General features: G+C 44.4%; 2 protein-coding genes and 1 non-coding gene across 9 annotated transcripts in view; 2 read left to right on the top strand and 1 right to left on the bottom strand.

Moving 5' to 3' along the window:
- The first annotated feature begins 9,476 nt into the window (after positions 1-9,476).
- Positions 9,477-13,330, top strand: RPL30 (ribosomal protein L30). Its single transcript, XM_051610170.1, has 5 exons — positions 9,477-9,599; positions 9,705-9,755; positions 10,693-10,838; positions 11,876-12,006; positions 13,163-13,330. Exons 2-5 carry the CDS (start codon positions 9,735-9,737, stop codon positions 13,210-13,212), a joined length of 348 nt encoding a protein of 115 aa, XP_051466130.1. The 5' UTR covers positions 9,477-9,599; positions 9,705-9,734; the 3' UTR covers positions 13,213-13,330.
- LOC127381936 (small nucleolar RNA SNORA72) lies at positions 12,803-12,937 on the top strand. The gene has a single exon (XR_007888829.1). It is a non-coding gene; the product is annotated as a small nucleolar RNA SNORA72 (small nucleolar RNA).
- A 1,580-nt stretch (positions 13,331-14,910) lies between the features above and the next one.
- MATN2 (matrilin 2) overlaps positions 14,911-19,262 on the bottom strand; it is a 72,748-nt gene continuing 68,396 nt past the window's right edge. For 5 of the 7 annotated variants that reach the window (XM_051610152.1, XM_051610154.1, XM_051610158.1 and 2 more), the window contains 4 exons: positions 18,746-18,817; positions 18,068-18,178; positions 17,733-17,828; positions 14,911-15,242 (listed from right to left, as the gene is read on the bottom strand). In XM_051610152.1, the coding sequence (XP_051466112.1) occupies positions 15,190-15,242; positions 17,733-17,828; positions 18,068-18,178; positions 18,746-18,817 (332 nt within the window). In that variant the 3' untranslated portion in view covers positions 14,911-15,189. The remainder of the gene's footprint in view (positions 15,243-17,732; positions 17,829-18,067; positions 18,179-18,745; positions 18,818-19,262) is intronic. The other 2 variants (XM_051610153.1, XM_051610156.1) reach the window with 2 other exon arrangements.

The raw sequence follows: 19,262 nt of genomic DNA, 5'->3' as shown, positions 1-19,262 counted from the left end.
TTCTGGTGGTGCCTGTGTCAGCTGAGTGAAAAACACTGAGAAGAACCTGCTCATCCCACAGGGTGAGCAGTGCCCATTTCTTAAAAAAAACCCCACACTATGTCTGTCTTTTTAAAAACTAAACTATCACTCATATTCTTTGTCTAATCGAACAAGAAGCCTAAACAAATGAAGACTTCTGCTTCTTTCACCTTTCATCAGCTTATTGGCTAAGTAAAGCAATGGGCCTTTTTGGCAGACAAAATTTACGAATACAGAAACAGCAAAATTACTCGGACAAGTATTTAAGGATAAAAGTTGAAGACTCAAAATTAGCTATGCCTACCTATCAGACTGACTTTGAAACTTTCTGATTAAATTCAGTTTGACAGCAGCTTGTACTTAACCTTCTCAACGGGAATGTCAAGATGAAAACCCTGGGAATTCATGCACAAAATCTGTTTACATAATAACTACAAAATACGGACAAATTATATTTTCTGAGGAAATCATAATTGCAGTGTCAAAGCCAGTGTGCAGAATTGTATGATACTTCATACACACATATATGAACAGCAAAAATGTGTAACACACCCTGCACTTCAAACAACAGCTTGAATACTTCTGCTCTTAAGATACCTTCACAGTTCTTTTGAGGCATTCAAGCAGAACATCTCCTCAGCAAGTGTCACCTAGTTAGTGTGTGCCTACAGCCCTGGGGAAGGATGGCTAAGCCAGAGGAAGAGCAAGAACAGGGAATCTGGAGTGTCAAGACAGACAGAAAACAACTTTGACCATGGGATCTATAAGATCTCATTTGTCCCAGGAACTGAAGAACCACTCAGGATCCAACCAATCCCTCAACATTCATAGAGGTATAGCTGTTTAAAAATGCCACTCAAAAAAAGGAAGCAAGCTGTGCCTCAGACCCCAGCCCATGGACTGGGTTTCAGTCCATCAGTGGATGTTCCTCTGCAAACCTGCCCAAGCCTCTTTTCAATCCATTTACCTTTTACACCCTTGGCCTCTACCATGACCAGGGGCAATGAGGTCTACCGCCCACCTATACCCCCTGTGAAGTACATTCCTGCTGGTTTTAAGCCTGTTTCTAGTAATTTAATCATGTGATACCGTTCCTGTGTTACAAGAAACAGCAAATCTGTTTCCCTCTTTACCTTCTGTAGCTATCCCTCGCACCTTGTCTTCCAGGCACTCATGTTCCTAACACAAAGCTCAGTGTGAAACAGATACCCAGCTAGAATAACAGCAAGTAAGTCTTAAACTACTCTACACAGTGACTTAAAAAAAAAACCACAACAGTGTGTGCTCAGAGATCAGAAACTTGACCTTTTCATGTTTTTTTTTAATCCCTTTAGACACTTCTCATGCCTTCACTTTGCCTAGTAGCAGGTGGACAAGGAACATTTAAAACCTACAAACAGAAATAAATGAGCCATGAAAACTAGCACAGAGTTTTCAATTAGTGTTACCAGTAAAAGAATCAATTCAAATCCATTATTATTAGGAATTTCCTGCAGCTTCTTTAAATACCAGCCCTGTAACTAACTTCCAGTTGGTCCTCTCTTCATCAAGATGTTTGATATAAATTTGATTATAAAATACTGTCATGTAAAGCAAGATCTGGGCTGCTGGAAACTCTGGAAGCATTCCGCAGCTCTCATCTGAAAAGCAAATAATTCTCTAATATGGAAAAAAAAAATCCTCCCAGTAATCTGTTCAATACCTTTACCCCCAGGAAGAATGAACATCATGTGGCAGTCAACATTCCTAGGATGCCTTCTGCTTTTGTTTTATTTTTTAATTTATAATTTTTATTTTCCCTGCTGTTAGACAATTTCAGCTGCAGAAACAATGCAAAAAGCACAGTGAATGTAAGTGGGCCATAGGTACAGTATTTTTATCTTTGCTTTTTTCTGTCCTTTTGGAAAAGCTTCACATTTTTGTGAATTACATATCAATGGAAGGAAATTAAACACATTTTTTCCATATTAACACATTTAGAGAAGTTTCTTTCAAAGTATCCTTTTACTAAATTAATTAGAAGTTAACTAACATACCTGGCCAGTAACTGCCCAATTACTAGAGAACTTTCATCTGTAATTAGAATCTGCACTTTATCACTACCATGACATATACTAGCACATTTCATAACCTATCCTAACATGAGCAGGTGTTTAGACAGGGTTCCTAAAATACCCAGCATAAATTACTTCGGTTGTTTCCCTGAGCCCTTCAGTGTTCCCGTGCAAATATATTTCAGCAGAAGGTGCAAAGGCAGAGGAATTTGGTACGTTGACCCAGCCAACAGGAGAGCAGGCACAGTACAAAGAGATTTCTGCCAAGAACTTTCGGCAGAGCCCCTCAGTCTGCAGGCGTGTGCTGGCTCTGCGCGGCACAGGCAGCGCTCACCCCGCACCACCTGCCTTCACCTCTGCAGTCCCAAGCGGCATCCCCGCCAGACAACGCGCGGAAAATAAACCCATCCAGAAAACGCAGATGCTGCAGCCAGAGCACCAACAGATTATACCTCAAGAATACGGGAAAGAAATGCAGTAAAACGGAAGGCAAACAACTCGTTTGTGTCTATCTTCAGGATGTATCTCAATGGAGAAGCCAGCATCTGTGACTGCAGCTTTCAGGTTCTCATAAGTGTTTACAAGCTTCCCTTGGAACAAAGAGCCAAAATGACGAATCTGGAAACAAAGTTGTATTTAACTTCCGCTGAATCACAAGGATACTCTTATGGACCATCCTACAAATGCACCCCAAATTAATCCTCTGTGACTCGGACCAAATCAAAGTCACACGAGCACTGCCGGCGCTGCCAACTGCTGGGGTGGATGTTCTTAAGATTTTCTTAAGAAAAAGCAAGGATGGTGCAGTCAGGTATTGCTAGCTGGCTATTATTTAAAAGGGGGGATAAAAAGCACTGGATTTACAAGCTATCACACAAAAGGACTTGCCTGTAAATTAACATAAAAAGTCTCCGGAGCAGGTCGGAAACAGGCAACTTATTCACCTACGCGAAGCAGCGGTTCTACCCAGACATCATTCTCATCACTCGAGCTTCCTCGACAGCGCGGCAACAACCGAAAGCCGGGAGAAACCCGACGGGCCCCTGGCCCTCCCGGGACGCCTGCCCAGGGTCGGGACCTCCCGCTCGCCCCCCGCCCGGCCCGGCCCGGCCCGGCCCGGCTCACCCCGCGGCGAGGGCCCGGCGGCGGCGGCGGGCGGCTCCGGGGCGCGGCTGCGGGCGCTGCTGGAGCAGCCCATGGCGGGCTCGGCGGCTCGTCCGGACTGCCCGGGCCGGGGCGGGGTGAGGAGGGGCTGGAGGTGCCGCCGTGCAGCGGGGGGCTGGCACTGCCGCCTTCAAACACCCCCCGCCCCCGCCACGGCCGTCCTGCTCACCCCGGGCCACCCGGCTGTGAATGCCTGGGCTCGGGTGCAGCGAGGTCTGAGCGGCCACGCTCCAGACACGGACTGCAGGGCTGTGCGTCCGCAGCTGGAGACGGTGAATTTAATCCGGGCTGCGTGTACGTGTGGGTAAAACTCGCTAGCAAACTTCGAGCCGGGTTAGCATCGAGCAGAGAGGGAGACACAGGCACTGGGTCAGAGAGCCCAGGTCTGGGCAGGGAGATCAGGTGGACTTGGAGGCCATGCTTGATGTTTGAGGGTCCATGGCTGTGGTTGTGCTTGTGGACCTGAGAATGAGGGTGTGGAGTCTTTGTAGGGAGCCCCAGTCCGGACCAGCCAGAGAGGGGCAGCTGGACTGGGCTACCTGCACTAGCGGTGCATGAGGTGTATGCAGGTGCTGCTAAGTGCAGTGCTCTTAGCGGCTCATGTGGGTGCTTGTGCATGCAGAGGGGGCTCAGTCTGGCTACTGGCCCTCCCTGCAAATGGCAACAGCAGCGATGCATCTGTGGGACTGGCATGAGAAGACCTCTGAGGTCTTGGCAGCTGGGAGGCAAGAAGGAATCCCTGAGTTGCAGAGTCCTCTGGATTCAGCAGCCAACTGTGACACCCATACCATCTGCCTTAAAGGTAAAATAAATATATCATCTTTATATTTGCATATAGGCAAATCAGCAGATGCCCAGGGAAGTCCAGGTGGCTTAGAAACTTTCCAAAGAGTAAAAATGAAGAATGTTTGCCATATGTTTGTTTGCATAAGCAGGTCCAGTGTATTTTATTTATTGCACCCAATACTTGCTTCATATATCCTTCAAATTTAATCACCCATTCTTCTAAATAAATGGTTTTTATCCATCCAGAAACATGTGAAAACAAATCATACTGTCTTTGGACATTTGTCCAGGATTTGTTGCCATCCTGTAGCCAAGGCAGAGCCCTAGCAGTAACTCCAGCCAGCCAGAAGGACATATGGAATTCCTGGAAATATGGAATCCTGTATGGGATGTGTACTATCACTGTAGCACAAGTGTCAAGCTCTGGCACACCTGGGGAAGGCTGACACAGGTAAGGTATGTATTGTATGGACATAAGGTGTACCCTGGAGCTGTCAGACTCACTGTATGTGCAGGGCACACTGAGAGCACCTCTGTCACTTCAGGAAATCACATGGCAAACCTACAAGCAACACAGGAGGGAATACACTACATAAGCTGAAACACATTAACTTCTGCTTCCTCAGCTTGAGTTCATTTTTAGGACACTTCTAAAAACAAACAAACAAACAAAACCAACCAAACAAAAAACCTAGGCTGCGCAGATTTCTCTCTGGATATATAGATTCATAGAATGCTTTGAGTTGGAAGGGACCCTAAAGATCATTTAGTTCCAACTCCCCTGCCATGGGCAGGGACAGCTCACTCTGGACCAGGTTGATCCAAGCCCTGTCCAACCTGCCCTTGAACACTCCCAGGGAGGGCTCATCCACAACTTCTTTGGGCAACCTGTGCCAGTGTCTCACCACCTTCAGAGTGAAGAATTTCTTTCTAATATATAATCTCAATCTCCCCTCTTCCAGTGTGTAGAGCCATTGCCCCCTGTCCTATCACTACACACCCCTGTAAAAAGTTCCTTCCCTGCTTTCTTCTAGGCATCATTCAGGTACAGGAAGGCTGCTATAAGTATTCCCAGGGCCTTCTCTTCTCCCATCTACCTCTCTGACTGCTCCTCCAGGCCACAATTCATGAGCTTCTCTGTAGGATCTCCCAGACACTAGGCAGCAAAACAGTGGTAACTTTAGCAGTAGCAAAGCACGCTTCTGTGCAGACATAAAAGCAGAAATGCAACTAAGGGCTTAGCAACTTAAAAGTTAATTTCAAAAGTTTTCAGGACAGACTCATGGAGCACTGGACACTGAGGAAAATAAAAAAGAGAAAGCTGGATTCAGTTCCTTCTCTTGCCCGTAGAGCTTTTTACTTGCTTCCCTCCATGTCCTAACTGAGGGGTAAGTTGTGCAGAGTCCATCAACCATCCATCTTACTGAAATAGTGGAGAAAGGAATTAAAGATTTATGAGGCCAGAGGGAGGGAACATGTTTGGGCACGTATCAGCAGCCAAGGACACTCACCAGGGGGTTCAGGGCTGCCCTCTACTTCACATTCTTTAAACAAGCCTTGGATAAGATACAGAAATAGGAATGAGAACACAATGGCCATTTGGCAGGTGACTCTGGAATCACTAAATAACAATGTCATGGTCTTTTTCCCTCTCCCAATGAGTAAAGGAGAAGTTGCATCTTTTCAGGAGGAAAACTGGACACAACAGAGCCAGTGCTGGAGCTGGACAAGGCTGCACCTCAGCGTATCAGCTGTATTGCCACATACCAGGTGAGGCTTGGACACCGTGTGCCCTCTGCAGACCATTCAGCACAAACACATTCCCACAGGATAACGTGCTGCTCCACAGCTGCTTCTGTGCCACTGTCCTGCCTTGCTGGGAACACCAAGATGATCACCCCTCCACCAAAAGTGGTACTCCATGAGTTTACCATGGGGGCAGGCTACACATGATGATGTATATCAAAAGTTCATGGGCAAACATGAACTGGTGCTTGCTCCCTTCTTCAAGCTGCTCTATGTCCAAGCAAACAGCACTGAGGCCAAGAGAGGGCTGGGGCTGCTGCCAGTTAGGCTCAGACTTTTTACTTCTGCTGTCTAGATGGTGTGTATCACTGTGTTCTCATGTTCACCTATTGGCCAGGGTAACTGGTAGTGACCTGCACTTTGCAGTGAAAACGCAGGGTGAAGAGCTTTGGGAGTAGGAGTCTCAGGGCTGAGGAAGTGAGATAAAAGTGTGAGACTGAAAATGAGATGAGGTTCCTGGGTGTGTGACAAGCAGTGGGAGAAGGCAGGGGCAGGGAGTGAGAGAATGTGGGAGCAGGGGCTATAGCAGAGTCCAAAAACTGGCTGCAAGTGTTGGCAGATGAAAATCCTTAGTAACCTTCCCATCCCTTCCACTGGGCAGTAGATGTTCCCACAGACTCCCTGCCTTCTCTAATCTGAATTGCTTTGCTGCTGCCCCAAGTGAAGGCTAAAAATAACCTTTAGCAACAAACAAACTAAGCAATCATCCTGAATTAGGTTTTTGTTTTGTTTTGTTTTAACAAAGGAAAACGATTATATTCAGGAATATAAATTGGGAAATGAAAATAAAATGTAAACTGGGAGTGTTTGGGATAGCTCTATCTCCAGAGGTAAAGCAACAAATGCTGATGTCCTCTTATACCCAAGCAGAAAAATGTTTCCAAAAGCAAACTTTGTAAAGACTTCTCTAAGGAACTGGCAATTCTTAAGTTCCCCAGGCCAGTACTACATGATCGAACTTGTTTTGCTCATTCCAGAGCTCACTAACTGTTAATAATTTTCAAAATTTTAGATGATTCCTACTGCAGCTATTAAAGTTATATCTACTTTTTTATAAACCCAAACTTCCCAAATCACAGTAGACTTTTCAAAATATTAATAATGAGTTTTCTTTTTTCAACTGTGACTCCTTTTCTCAACTCTTTGGCTATTCTGTACAGAAAGACCAGTACTGACCAGGCAATAAAATATTCTAAATTGTGTATCATGGCAGATAACTCAGGCCACTGGTGCAAATTTGTGTGGCTCCACTGAAGGCTGCTCTGTGATGTCAGTTCTAAAACAGCTATTTCTCTTTTGCCTCGGGTGGCAATGACCTTGAAACTTACCTCCAAGGACATATCTTGTAATTTCCTGTAAAGGAGAAAATCTGCAGATATTACCAGACAAATGTCTTTAGAAATCTGTCACTGTCAATTTGTGCACTGTTTGGTCCTCAGAAAATACAAGTATCTTGTTGCACTGGCACTATATGTAAGCTGAATACACACATAAGTATACAAATATATGTATTTATATATTAATTTAAATATATATGTGTGTACACACATACTCCTTAGCATTTTACTGGATGAAAATTTATCCAAGGTGTGCAGATACCAGGTATTCCCTATAGACAGTATTTAACCTTAAGATTTTCCTTGTTCTCTATTGAGAGAGCCTTTATGCATTTGGTCCATTTTCTTACACAGCCCTTTTCCTTCCTTCCTTCCTTCCTTCCTTCCTTCCTTCCTTCCTTCCTTCCTTCCTTCCTTCCTTCCTTCCTTCCTTCCTTCCTTCCTTCCTTCCTTCCTTCCTTCCTTCCTTCCTTCCTTCCTTCCTTCCTTCCTTCCTTCCTTCCTTCCTTCCTTCCTTCCTTCCTTCCTTCCTTCCTTCCTTCCTTCCTTCCTTCCTTCCTTCCTTCCTTCCTTCCTTCCTTCCCTCCTTCCTTCCTTCCCTCCTTCCTTCCCTCCTTCCTTCCCTCCTTCCCTCCTTCCTTCCCTCCTTCCCGCCTGCCTGCCTGCCCTCCATCCAGGTTTGCATCTAGATCCACTGGATCTGTGCATTACTGGGATTCCAGATTCCCAATGACCTGAAACAAAGAGCTGCACGCCTGACAGTGCAGAGGATAGCTTGGTGCATAACCCTGTGAAAATCGCATGAACATGTTTGCATTTGCTGTAAACATGATGATTATCAGAGAACATAATCTGTCACTTTTAATAGCCCTGACAAGTGCAAAAGGAGAAAATAATGGCTGCAGGTGTTCACACAACGTTGCTGTGTAATTGTGCAGAGATTTTGACAGAACTGAAAACGTAAGAACGTACAGGAGTGCACTTTTGCATATTTTCATCCTATCAAAACAGTATTGGTCATATTGGTAAAACAAAGACACAGGCCTAGATTTTCAATACATCAGCCTCCTCTTTTGAATTGAATCTTGTCTTTCAGGGCCAGTGTGTGACCTCTGGCACCTGAAGGATAGCTAAAGATATGCTGCTTCCCCCTTGCAATGGCTTTAGCAGAGGTTACAACTTGAAAGCCCCCCCAAACACATCACACATTTCCTGATTCTTTGCTGGTAACAGGTACAGTACCTGTTACCATGTCAGGCACCCAGCAGCTCTGACAAGATGCTCAGGGATGAAGGATAAGCAAGGGTACAGCTTCAGACATTCCTCTGCATCCCCAGCTGTCAGGGTGATCCCTATGTTCTCTCAGGGTCAGCAGTGATGCTGCTTCAGCTTTATTAAGGATCTCAGAAGTTCAGAGAGTTGAACAGAATGATCCATCCAGGTTTGTGCTGTAGGATGTCCATGTACTGCCTAGTTTTTTTACTTCAGTATCATTTTTCCTCTCCTTTTCTTTTTCTCTTCTTCTTTCCAACCTTTTATCTCAGTTGACTATACGCTGCCTACAACAGCATGTGAAATTGGCACACATACCTTTTTTCTTAGTGCATTTTATTATCCTCAGATTGCTTGTCATTTTTTGACGAGCAATGAGACCTCCCTGTTAACAACCCAATGGTGTTATCACCATTGCATTTGAGGGGGTGATGTCTGGGGCTCCATAACTTGGAGAAAAAATTGCTTTGGGATTTCTGTGCAGAAATGCATGTGCCTGTGCTGCATGGAGAGGCCCACACCTGCAGTATGCCCAGTGCTACTCCTTGCAGCTGAACTGCTGCAAGAGATGCCACGGGTGACTGCAGACAATCCCAACTGTGCAGGAAAACACATGAACTTCCTTGCCTGTCCTCAAGTATGAGTATACTCAGTCACCAGGGCTTGCACTGTTGCTTGTTCATATGCTGTGTCGGTGTCAGTGCGGCCATGGGAGCTCCCTGCCTTGCTCCTTCGTCTCCCCCTCCTCAGCTGCACATTTCCACCCCCAGCAGGACATCCTACCAGCTGTGTCCATACTGCTGTGGGGTGCATTACCAAATGAAACACTGACCTGACTTAAAAACAAGTCTAGGACTAAAAGAAAGGGCTCAGGATGGGGATTCCTTCAGATGCCATCTCTGCTTAAGTCAATGTATTATGAAGGCATGGCCCCCACTGCAGGATGGCCATTGAGCTCTTAATTCCAGTCATGACTCAGGAGGGAGGTTCCACCGCGAGGCGGAGACACCGGGACGGCACGGGCCGCACAGCGGGGCTCGCGCGGGGGGGGGGCGGCGGGTCCTCGCCGCTCTCGCGAGAGTTGCCGCGCGGGATCCGCGGTGCATTGTGGGCGTTCGGTCCTTTCTGGCGGCCCGGCCATCTTGGCGGCGCGTCTCCGGTGAGTGGGGCTGGGCCGGGGCTGGGCCCGGGCGGGCGCGGGGGCCGCTGCCGGCTGCTAACCCTTCCTTTCCCCCCCCCCCCGCCCTGCGCATCTGTCTTCCAGTTACCGCCCGACCCGGCGCGAGGCAGCAGCATGGTGGCCGCCAAGAAAACGGTGAGTGGGGGCGGCCCGCGCCGGCCTCACGTGGCGGCAGCGCGGCCTCCGCCAGCGGCGGGCGCTGCGAGGGAGCGAGGCAGAGGAGCGGGGCCGGTCGCGCTTCGGGGAGGCAGTGGGCCCCGCCGTGGGCTGGGGCCGGGGGCGGCGGGGGTGTGCGGGCGCAGCCGGAGGTGCCTGTCTCGGCCTGCAGAGCCGGGGCCGAGGACTCCTTCCGCAGGCCGCACCCTGCTGCTGGGTTACCTGTCCTCGCTTCCTTCCTTCACACTGTCCCGGGCTGCTTACAGGAGCCCTGTGGTAGCTGGTGGAAGCGTGACCTGGCGCTGAGTTCCTAGTGCGGGTGGAGTTCAGCTTTTGCATTTCGTGCTGTCTGCTTGCCTTTCTCTTGAAGTGACTTTGGCGAGCGTGGGTTTCTTGCTGGGGGGTGGCGTTCGTCCCTGCACATGTGTTACTACCTGTTGTCACTCCCGTTGGAAGTGTCAGCTCCTGTTGCATGTGATTACTTGTCTTTGCTAACTGACCTACTGCTAGGACTGTGTGCCTGGGGAAGAGGTGCACTCCAGAGTTGGCTTAAATACAAGCCAGAAGTAGTAGTTATGTGGACTTGACTAGCTGAGCTGTGATAAGGGTCTGTCACATCTGGATGTTACTGATTAGCATAGATAGCAGCAACAATGCTTTGAGATGTGTTCTTCTATCATAAGATACGAGAGTAAGGAATTTTTTAATTAAATTGGGAAGACATCAGCAACCCCCTTATCCATGAGCATTCTCATACTCACACGGTAGGGTGGCTTTTCTCATTCTGCATTGCAAATTACAGGGAAATTATTAAAAGATTACTTGCATTCAGAATAACTTCGTTTTCTTAAGTCCTCAGTAATTTTGCAACATGTAAAGTAACACCCAGTAATGCACTTGTACATTTTTTTTTTAGAAAAAGTCCCTGGAGTCCATAAACTCTAGACTTCAGCTGGTTATGAAAAGTGGTAAATATGTGCTAGGATACAAACAGACTCTGAAAATGATTCGGCAGGGCAAAGCCAAGTTGGTCATCCTAGCCAACAACTGTCCTGCTTTGAGGTAAGTAGATGTATGAAAAAACAATTATCTTTAAAAGTAAGACAGGTTCTTTCCACAGATACAGCGTGTACTTCATGTTAATTGCTGCAGTGAATTATTAATGCATATGACTTCACTGGCATGTTCCATAGTGCTATAAGTGATGGGTTGTTTGGTGTGTAATGAATTCAGGCTGGGATGTGTTGAAATGCTTCCCAACGTTTTTCTAGCGTTCTAATAAAAAAGAGTTTGTACTAGTGAAGATTCTGGAAGCTTTTCACACTGTGGTAACATTCATTAAAAGTATAATGGGGCTGAATTCCTGTGTTTCTTTCAAAGTAGTGTATTGGGAAAGTATTTTACAAATAGGAAAACTGGTAATTGACACTGATTTAAAATATTTGAAGCACCCAAAGTTTGCTGTCCAAGTAAGTTATAAACTAGGTTCCTGGTCAGTGAAACTGCCTTTGTTTTGAGAATGAAATCTGTACTGACATTTTCCTTGTTCAATTTCTGGGCCCCTTTTGTCATCAAGGGATATTGACAGATTGAAGAAACTAAACAGAGAAAAACAACAGTAGGCATCAAGAAATTGCAGCACTGTTGCAGTTGGTAGCAGGTTAGTGGGAATCCCAGAAGTGCTGAGGAAACAGTATCGACCACTAGAATCACCTGGTGGAAATAGGAAGAGAAGGGCATATAAATTGATTTTTTTAACAAAGAAAAACAGACAGTTTCTGGCCTCTGGGTATGACCATTAACAGGTGTTGTTTATGTACTTTGGGTTGGCTCCTGCAACCTTGTGGAAGTCTGGAAGTCCTGAATCCCCTTCTTCCCTGCATGTGTAGGAGCAGCCTCCAGGATTTGCACTCCAGAAGTGGGTTTGCTGTTGACACACCTTTGGTGTACTTCTGGATAAGGGCGAAGAAACAGATGGGTTTTATCTCAGGGGGAAGGAAAACTGTAAGGTTTAAATGTGACTGGAGTTAAAGCTGCTCTTGCTGCATTAGGTCAGTCAGAATTGGTTGGAAGTGTAACCTCTAGTGTTTGAATTTCAGAAAGTCAGAGATCGAGTACTATGCCATGCTTGCCAAGACCGGCGTCCACCATTACAGCGGCAACAACATCGAGCTGGGCACCGCGTGCGGGAAGTACTACCGGGTGTGCACACTGGCCATCATCGACCCAGGTAGGCCCCTCGCAGCGCTGCACCGGGCTTCCGCAGCGCGGAGCAAGTGGCTTTGCTGTCCTCAGACAGGTTTAATTCATCATTCCCTCTGAACAAGATCCTTTCCTTTTGTGACTTCTAGGTTTTTAGAACCTGGAATTACTGCTGCTTGTGTTTGCACGCAGCTCCTTTTACTGCTAAACCCTGTGAGCGTGCATTTTGTCTACCTGTTGGTCTGTAATTAGGTTTCAGTGGCTGGGAAGGCAACTTCATGATGCCTGTTTCTGAGCCTGTCAGAACATGAGTTTGTGTAACATGCTGTTTATGTCAGCCTTGTCTGATTGTTCTTAATCTAAGACAAAAGGATTGTGAGTTGCCCTGCTTCCCAGAATGATATATAAAAAAATAATATATGTGCAGGTGGATACTGATCCAGGGTTTAAAAGTATATTAAAAGTTTTATTTTAAAACAATACATCCGTGTGTAATTATGATGGTTTGGTATTATTGTTTGTCCCAGAGAGATGCTCGGGTTCCTCATACTGTCCTGTAATGAGGTGATTTCTCATCCTCTTTCCATAATCTTCTAAGAGAAGAATCAGTCTTCTGTTTGTTGAACAAATTGTATCCACATGGATTTAATGATGTCTGTAACAACTTTCACCAAATGTTCCCCAAGTGACATTGGTTTAAGTTTGCCGTTTCTTCAGAAAAACGTTACTTGCCTTGCTTGTATTCAAATACTAGCTGTAAAATGTTACTTTTAGGTTGGATTTTGGTAAGGAACTGCAAGTAAATGTTCCTGCAGTGTAACATCATGCGAATATTCTCGCTGTCCTGATATTGTTGTGATCAGGGGAGGCTAGACATTCGCTATATTAAAACTATGCATTGTGTCCTCCAGGACTAGATTGTTTCTCTAGTACTGGCTTTGGAAATGCTGGTGACAGGTACACAATTACTGTAAAAATGCTGTGTGTGGATTAGCAAAATACAGTTACAAGTATTTTTACCAAGCTGTCAATATGACTTGCTTTTTTCTAGACAGACTTTTAAGTTGTTTCCTGGTTGTAGAATCAGTGTATTGAGTTTTGGATTATTTTTACTTTTTGGCCTATTCCTGTAAGATCTTTCTGTGGGTCCTCTTGTAACAACATTTTTGTTTTTTGTTTTACAGGTGACTCTGACATCATTAGAAGCATGCCAGAACAAACCAGTGAGAAGTAAATGCTGTAAAGGTGTTATTTCTACAATAAAACTGGTTACAGATTTGTTTTAAGAAAAACTTGTATTATACCTTTGCTGGTTTTGGGGAACAAAGTATATAAATGAAGATTGATTATCACTGCTGTTTCCTGTTCTGTTAGAAATAATCTTCACAGGACAAAACTTGCCTGTTTCTTTCTCTAGAAGTTGTGCAACTGGAGAGGTAAGTGAAGGAAGACTTGATCGTGGCAAGTACGGTGCCAAACCCCAACAGTCTAGGGCTTCTTCTGGTTTAATTGAGGTGCCAGTGCTCTCCTGACATGCAGTAAAAGAAACACCTAATGAAAATCATTATGTACTGGTATCCTTGCTGAACTTGTGTTCTGTTTGCCAAAGTATGCCAAGGCACAAGCTACCTTTAAAGCTTGCCATTATGTATCCATGAGCACTCATTAGCTTACCTTAGAGAATTTAATCTAGTTTTGCTGCAACTTAATTCTGCTTTTGTTACAAAATGGATGAAGTGGTCTATTCCATTTGGAGTAATGAGGCAGGTGAATCAAAGCAGAGGATGGATTGCTGGTGTCTACCTATTAAACAACAGATTTGAATCAGTTGAAGGGAGTTTAAATACTGCTGTTAGTGTGAAATTATAGGTAGCAGAAGCAAAGTGTGCTTTTGCTGCTAAGGGGAAGGAGTAAAATTTCACAGAATCACAGAATTGTTAAGAGTTGGAAGGGACCTCTAGAGATCATCTAATCCAACTTTCCCACTGAAGTAGGATAACCTAGAGCACTTTACACAGGACTTTATCCACGTGGGTTTTGAGTATCCAGAGATGGAGACTCCACAACTTCCCTGGGCAGCCTGTTCCAGTGCTTTGTCACTGTCATTGTAAAGAAGTTTTTTCTTAAGTTTCAGTGGAACTTCCTATGTTCCAGCTTGTACCCATTGCCCCCTGGTTCTGACACTGGGAACTGCCAAGGGCCTTTCTCCATCTTCCTTACACCCACACTTTAGATACTTGTATACATTGATAAGGTCTCCCCTCAGCCTTCTCTTTTCCAGGCTAAAGAGTCCCAGCTCAGCCTTTCTTCATAAGAGAGATGCTCCAGTCCTGTCATCTTCATCATTCTCTGGACTCTCTCCAGTAGTTCCCTGTCTCACGGGACTCGCATGGCGCTTCTGTTGGCCAGAATGGCTGGAAGCAATTTGCTGGTTTTGTTTATGTCTTCGTGTTTGACAAACAGGTGTGCAGCTAGTTGTACTGCCCAAATGATTTTGTAGTTAAAATATTAGTTGCATTCAACGAATGTGGAGAATTATGGAATGCTGACCAAGCAACAAGTAGGGAGAAGTTACATAGATGGTCTGGATGAGGCAGGAAACTTGAAACTTTGGATTGTAATACCCTGATGATCCTCGAGACCCCCCCAGTATTTCACGTTTACTTTCATCATGGTTTCAACACAAACATACCAGTTACTATTTTTACTTCCAACTGATTTCATTAGTCTTGTTTGAAGGATATAATCAGAACTTAATTGCTGTAAATGCTGTCCCACTGGTTCTGGTTTTATATATGCACGTGTATGTATAGAACTGTGTATATCCACACAGATAGGGTGCTTAAAATACTAGCAGAGTGAGTGAAGGAGGGAAATACGGAAAAGCAAGCCAAATAAATTCATACCCTAAAAGTACTTCAAAACATGGAGGTTTCACTTCAAAAAATAACAGCACTTTATTATTTTGCATAGCTTATTTCAATTGTTCTGCTTAATTAGAATTTTTGCTACATACTAAATGGTTTATATATATATAAATTTTTTAACATATCTGCAATCAATGCAAGACGGAACGCAGTATAGATGCAGGGATTCAAAATAGTATTTTCAACTTCAAGATTTGTTATTTCACTTTGAACCAGTTTAAGAAAATAGCTCTGACAAGTTTGTATGTATAAATATACAGTGTAGTATACACTTAAACTTTTGATCAGTATTTTAGCCTGTTTTCCAAGTCTTCCATTCTCTTTGTCATTTCTTCCAGTAGAGAGAAGTTAAGGAAAGAGCTAGTGATAGTAAAACAGTGTCAGCTGTCTTACTGCTATGGTCCATAAACTTGTTTTTGTTTCTCCTCTTTGATACCCTCCATGATTCCCAGTAGTTTCTGATAGAAAACTCCCCTGTATTTTCTTGTTCTGCTTTCATCAGCTGTGAGAAAGCTCTGTGAAGCCCCATTTATTAACAGGCATGGTGTTCAGGCTGCAGCTTTTTTAAAAGGCTGGCTGTTATGAAAACTGGCCATTTTGCTTTTTTAAAGCGAAGTTGAATATTTATCCTAGTTAATGCTGTTTAAAAAATGTTTCACTTCATCACATGAAAAACTACATAGAAGCTAACAGAAGATTCTAAAGCCATGTAGCTCCATGGCTATGCTAAGAATGTCTGCAATGATCTTAAATCCCTGCCCCAGGGTGGTGTAGTGGGGGGTGCTGTTTTTACAAAGCCAGTGATTTCCAGGCAGTTGTGGAATAGAGCACAAAGTCCCTGTGATGTATGGCTGGCTGCACTGAAGGGAAGAAGCTGTAACAATGCAAAACAGTGGAGCAAGTGTGAGTGCTGCTTCTGTGGGGACTGGCCTGCCTGGACATCAGGTTTATGTCTGACAATTTCTCACTTGTCTGCCATGAAGTGATTGTGCATGCTAGCATCATTTGAGCTGTTTTCTATGCAGCATCAACATTCCTCAAGTGTTTACAGAGGCAAAATTCAACCAGTAGAAACTGCATTCATGTACTAATAGAAAAAGTTAAATGAAGTTGGATACAAATCATTGACACTTAGGATTAGTCCCTCTTAATTTATATTTCGTAACAAGCTAGTTTTGTAGCCTGTTCTCCCTCTCCCCGCTCCTACCAGATCCCTGGGATGAGGACTGGCCAGCGGAGTTTTCTGCAGTTACCAAGAACTAGGATATCACTCGGTATCTGAGCTGGTCAGATAAGTCAGAGAAACTATATTTATAATGGCAGAGAAACTGGATAGTTCTTAAGTGTTCAAAGCAGTGGTTGCACAGTATTCTGGGGAAGTGCTCACTGCTATTCCTATCAAAATGTAGATCTCTGCTTCAGTGTCAGCAGCTTTTCTATCACCTTGAGTCCTCAGACTCCAAAAAGTCATAGCATGCCTGCTCAAATTGTAAAGTAAAAGCGTATGTTGCTTAGTCCTGTTCTTTGATTCAAAGAAAGGTCAGAGTTCCCCATAGCCGGAGAAGACAGCAAAGAGGCTAAGGCTTCTGCTGACGCGGGAAGGAGCAGTCTCCCTTGTTGGTATCTAGGCTGGAACTGTGCAGGTCTGGATAATGCTCCTAAGGATATGGGAAATGATCTAGAGATTTTTGCCCAAAGTCATATGGAGACTTAAGAGAAATATAAATGTTGAGCATTTGAGGCACCTTATGTGATGGCTTTCTCCTCATACTTGGCATGGAATACTTTAAAATCAATCAAGTGATCAGAACATGATTCCTTGAGTCACGTGCTGAAGGATTCACTTGGCACGGCGAGAGAGCGAGGCTGGCTGCCGCAGTTGCACAGAACAGCTGGAGGTAAGGTCTGAACTGATAGGCAGTATTTTGCATCAGGTTAACAGAGCCCTCTGTGGTCTTGCTGACTGCTGCGGCCACTGAGGGCACTGTTAGCCTGACTGGGCAGACTGTTACCTCCACGTCAGCCTGAAGCTGTTCTCTCGGAAGCAGTTATGAGCTGTTGGTATCACTGCAGTCTCCTGTGCAGAAAATAAGTGCTTATTGATCTTGCACACAGTTAAAAAACTTAAATAGGTAATGTCTTACATCTGTCTGATTAGACAAGTAACCTTCATGAAGAAAACAGGAATTTGCTGCATAGATGCTGCACGATGCAGAATACTGCAGAAAGTTTCACTGCCGATTTCCTGCCTATCCTGAGGCATCTGGTGGATGTTACTATACTAGCAGTGCCCTTGGAAAGAGAAACAGGGAGAAGCTATAGAGCTGCACTTAACTAATTTTTATCTGTGTATCTGTTTATGCAAAGTGAATCAGACCTCAGTCCTCTGAATCTCCTCTTCATTTGCAGTATTGTTATTACTGTAAATGACTTGCTGCATTTGATGCTTCACCAAGAAGTTCAGAAGGGAAGCATCTGTACTCTGACTCCTATAGCCAGTAGATGCAATTTCAAAGCCATCTGAAGAAATACCCTACAGCAAAGAGTGTTAGTCTTGAATTTGGGCAGTCATTTGTTTCCTGTCCCTGAAGGCCTGTACTGTTAGGGATTACTAAAAGTTAAGATCCTTATTAATGCTTTGGTCCTTTCTGTGAAGGACACACAGATTTCAAGTCTAAAAGCCTTGCTTCTTGGAGATTAACATCTATCAAGTAGTTTAGCTTTTCATTACAGTAATGAGCTACAGAGACAGCTTACACTTGATGTGTTGTCATTTAACCTGCCCCTTATATGATACATGTAAGGAACAATTACTGTGAAAGGATATATCGCTGTGTGAGTCTTCTGACTTCATTTGTTGCATAGTTCTGGAACGTCATGAGGTTTTCACATTTACACTCTTCTTTATCTTTTGAAGCTTTTGCTGAAAAACAGACAAGCATAGGCTAAGTGCTGAAATAATTGAATGGGATGGGGCAGGAAATCACAAGGACTTGTAAATGCAGAGTATGTTTAATACAGCTTCCTTTTCTCTAAACAGGACAACATCCAAAAGAATGCTTGGGGGCAGATTTTGTAAATGCTGGAAAATGGTACACAACACTTAGGCCTATATATTCAAAGAGCACCCTGGATTATTCTAAACAAAGGTAACCTGATTACCTGTAGTTCTTGTTGAATGAGTGTGACTGTCTTCAAAAAGATACTGGTGGTGTATTGCAAGATTGGGGCAGGCAATGACATCTGTGATGGCTATTGTGGTTGATTCAGGTCCTGCAGGAAACCCCCCAAAAGTCTAAAAATCAAACCCACTTCACTTAAATATACAGTCTTTTTTTTCTACCCACATGCACTGAGTTCTCCTCAATTAGTGAGTAATCTCACTGCAGTGAGGGTCATTCAGGGAGAGGACTAGGGATACAAAGACGTGAAGGAACGAAGCTTTTGGGCTGTATTTACTGTGTACATGATTTAAGTTGTGGGTTGCAGAACTGAAAGGGAGTTGCAAAGGCTCCTGTGAGAAATAGAAGTGATTGAAAGCTAAGCATGCTTTAAAACAGCAAGCACAGTGTTGAAATGCAGGTTTTCCCATCAAGTGATTAATGTGGATGGTGTGAGAAGCATGCAGCCATGCATTTATTACAGCAAATCTCAATATTTTCTTTTTGTGCAAAGCAGATTTGCAGAAAGGAAGGTGGCCCAGAGGAGGGTGGGAAGGGGCATGGGATGAACAGTTCCCCCACAGGTGAATTGTTAAGAGTTGTCGACAGAAGGTGGCATGAAGAGGCAACTTAGCAATGATCTGGGAAGTCAGCAGTACACTGAGTTCAGGCAGCCAACCTGAAGGCTGTGGGCCAGTCTTATGAAGCCTCCCAGATGATGAATCCTGCTGGTGAGCTGACTCTTTCAAGGCTGGTAAAAAGAAAGTGCCAAAAGAAAAAGAGATCACAACAGGAACAATAAAAATGTTCATGTTCCCTAGCATTGGAGGTGTTTGTTATCAGTAACTCATGTGCTTGTCCCTTGTAACACATGAAGAATGCTTCATGCCTGTGCAGTTAAAAAGAGATCCACTGTTGATGGAAGCTCCAGGACTCCTCCTTCAACTCAGACTATCAGAGGAACTCTTCCAAAACCAGAGGTGCTTTATGAATAGATTTAATAGTAGTAAAGAAATCTGAAATTACAGCAACCTACTTCGTGTCATTTAGTGAAAATTCTTGCATGGTCCATTGTCATCCATCAGTCCTTTGGGGTGAGCTGAATATGAATAAAAACTGCTTGCAGAAGGAGGAAATTTCTTACTGTCCTTCACTTTTCTCCTTTATAATGGGGAACACTGAGGGAGTTAGGGGGT

The sequence above is a fragment of the Apus apus genome, chromosome 2, assembly GCF_020740795.1.
Source record: "Apus apus isolate bApuApu2 chromosome 2, bApuApu2.pri.cur, whole genome shotgun sequence".
Taxonomy (NCBI): domain Eukaryota; kingdom Metazoa; phylum Chordata; class Aves; order Apodiformes; family Apodidae; genus Apus; species Apus apus.
Note: the sequence above shows the minus strand (reverse complement) of the source record. Positions and strands in the feature narration are given on the sequence as shown.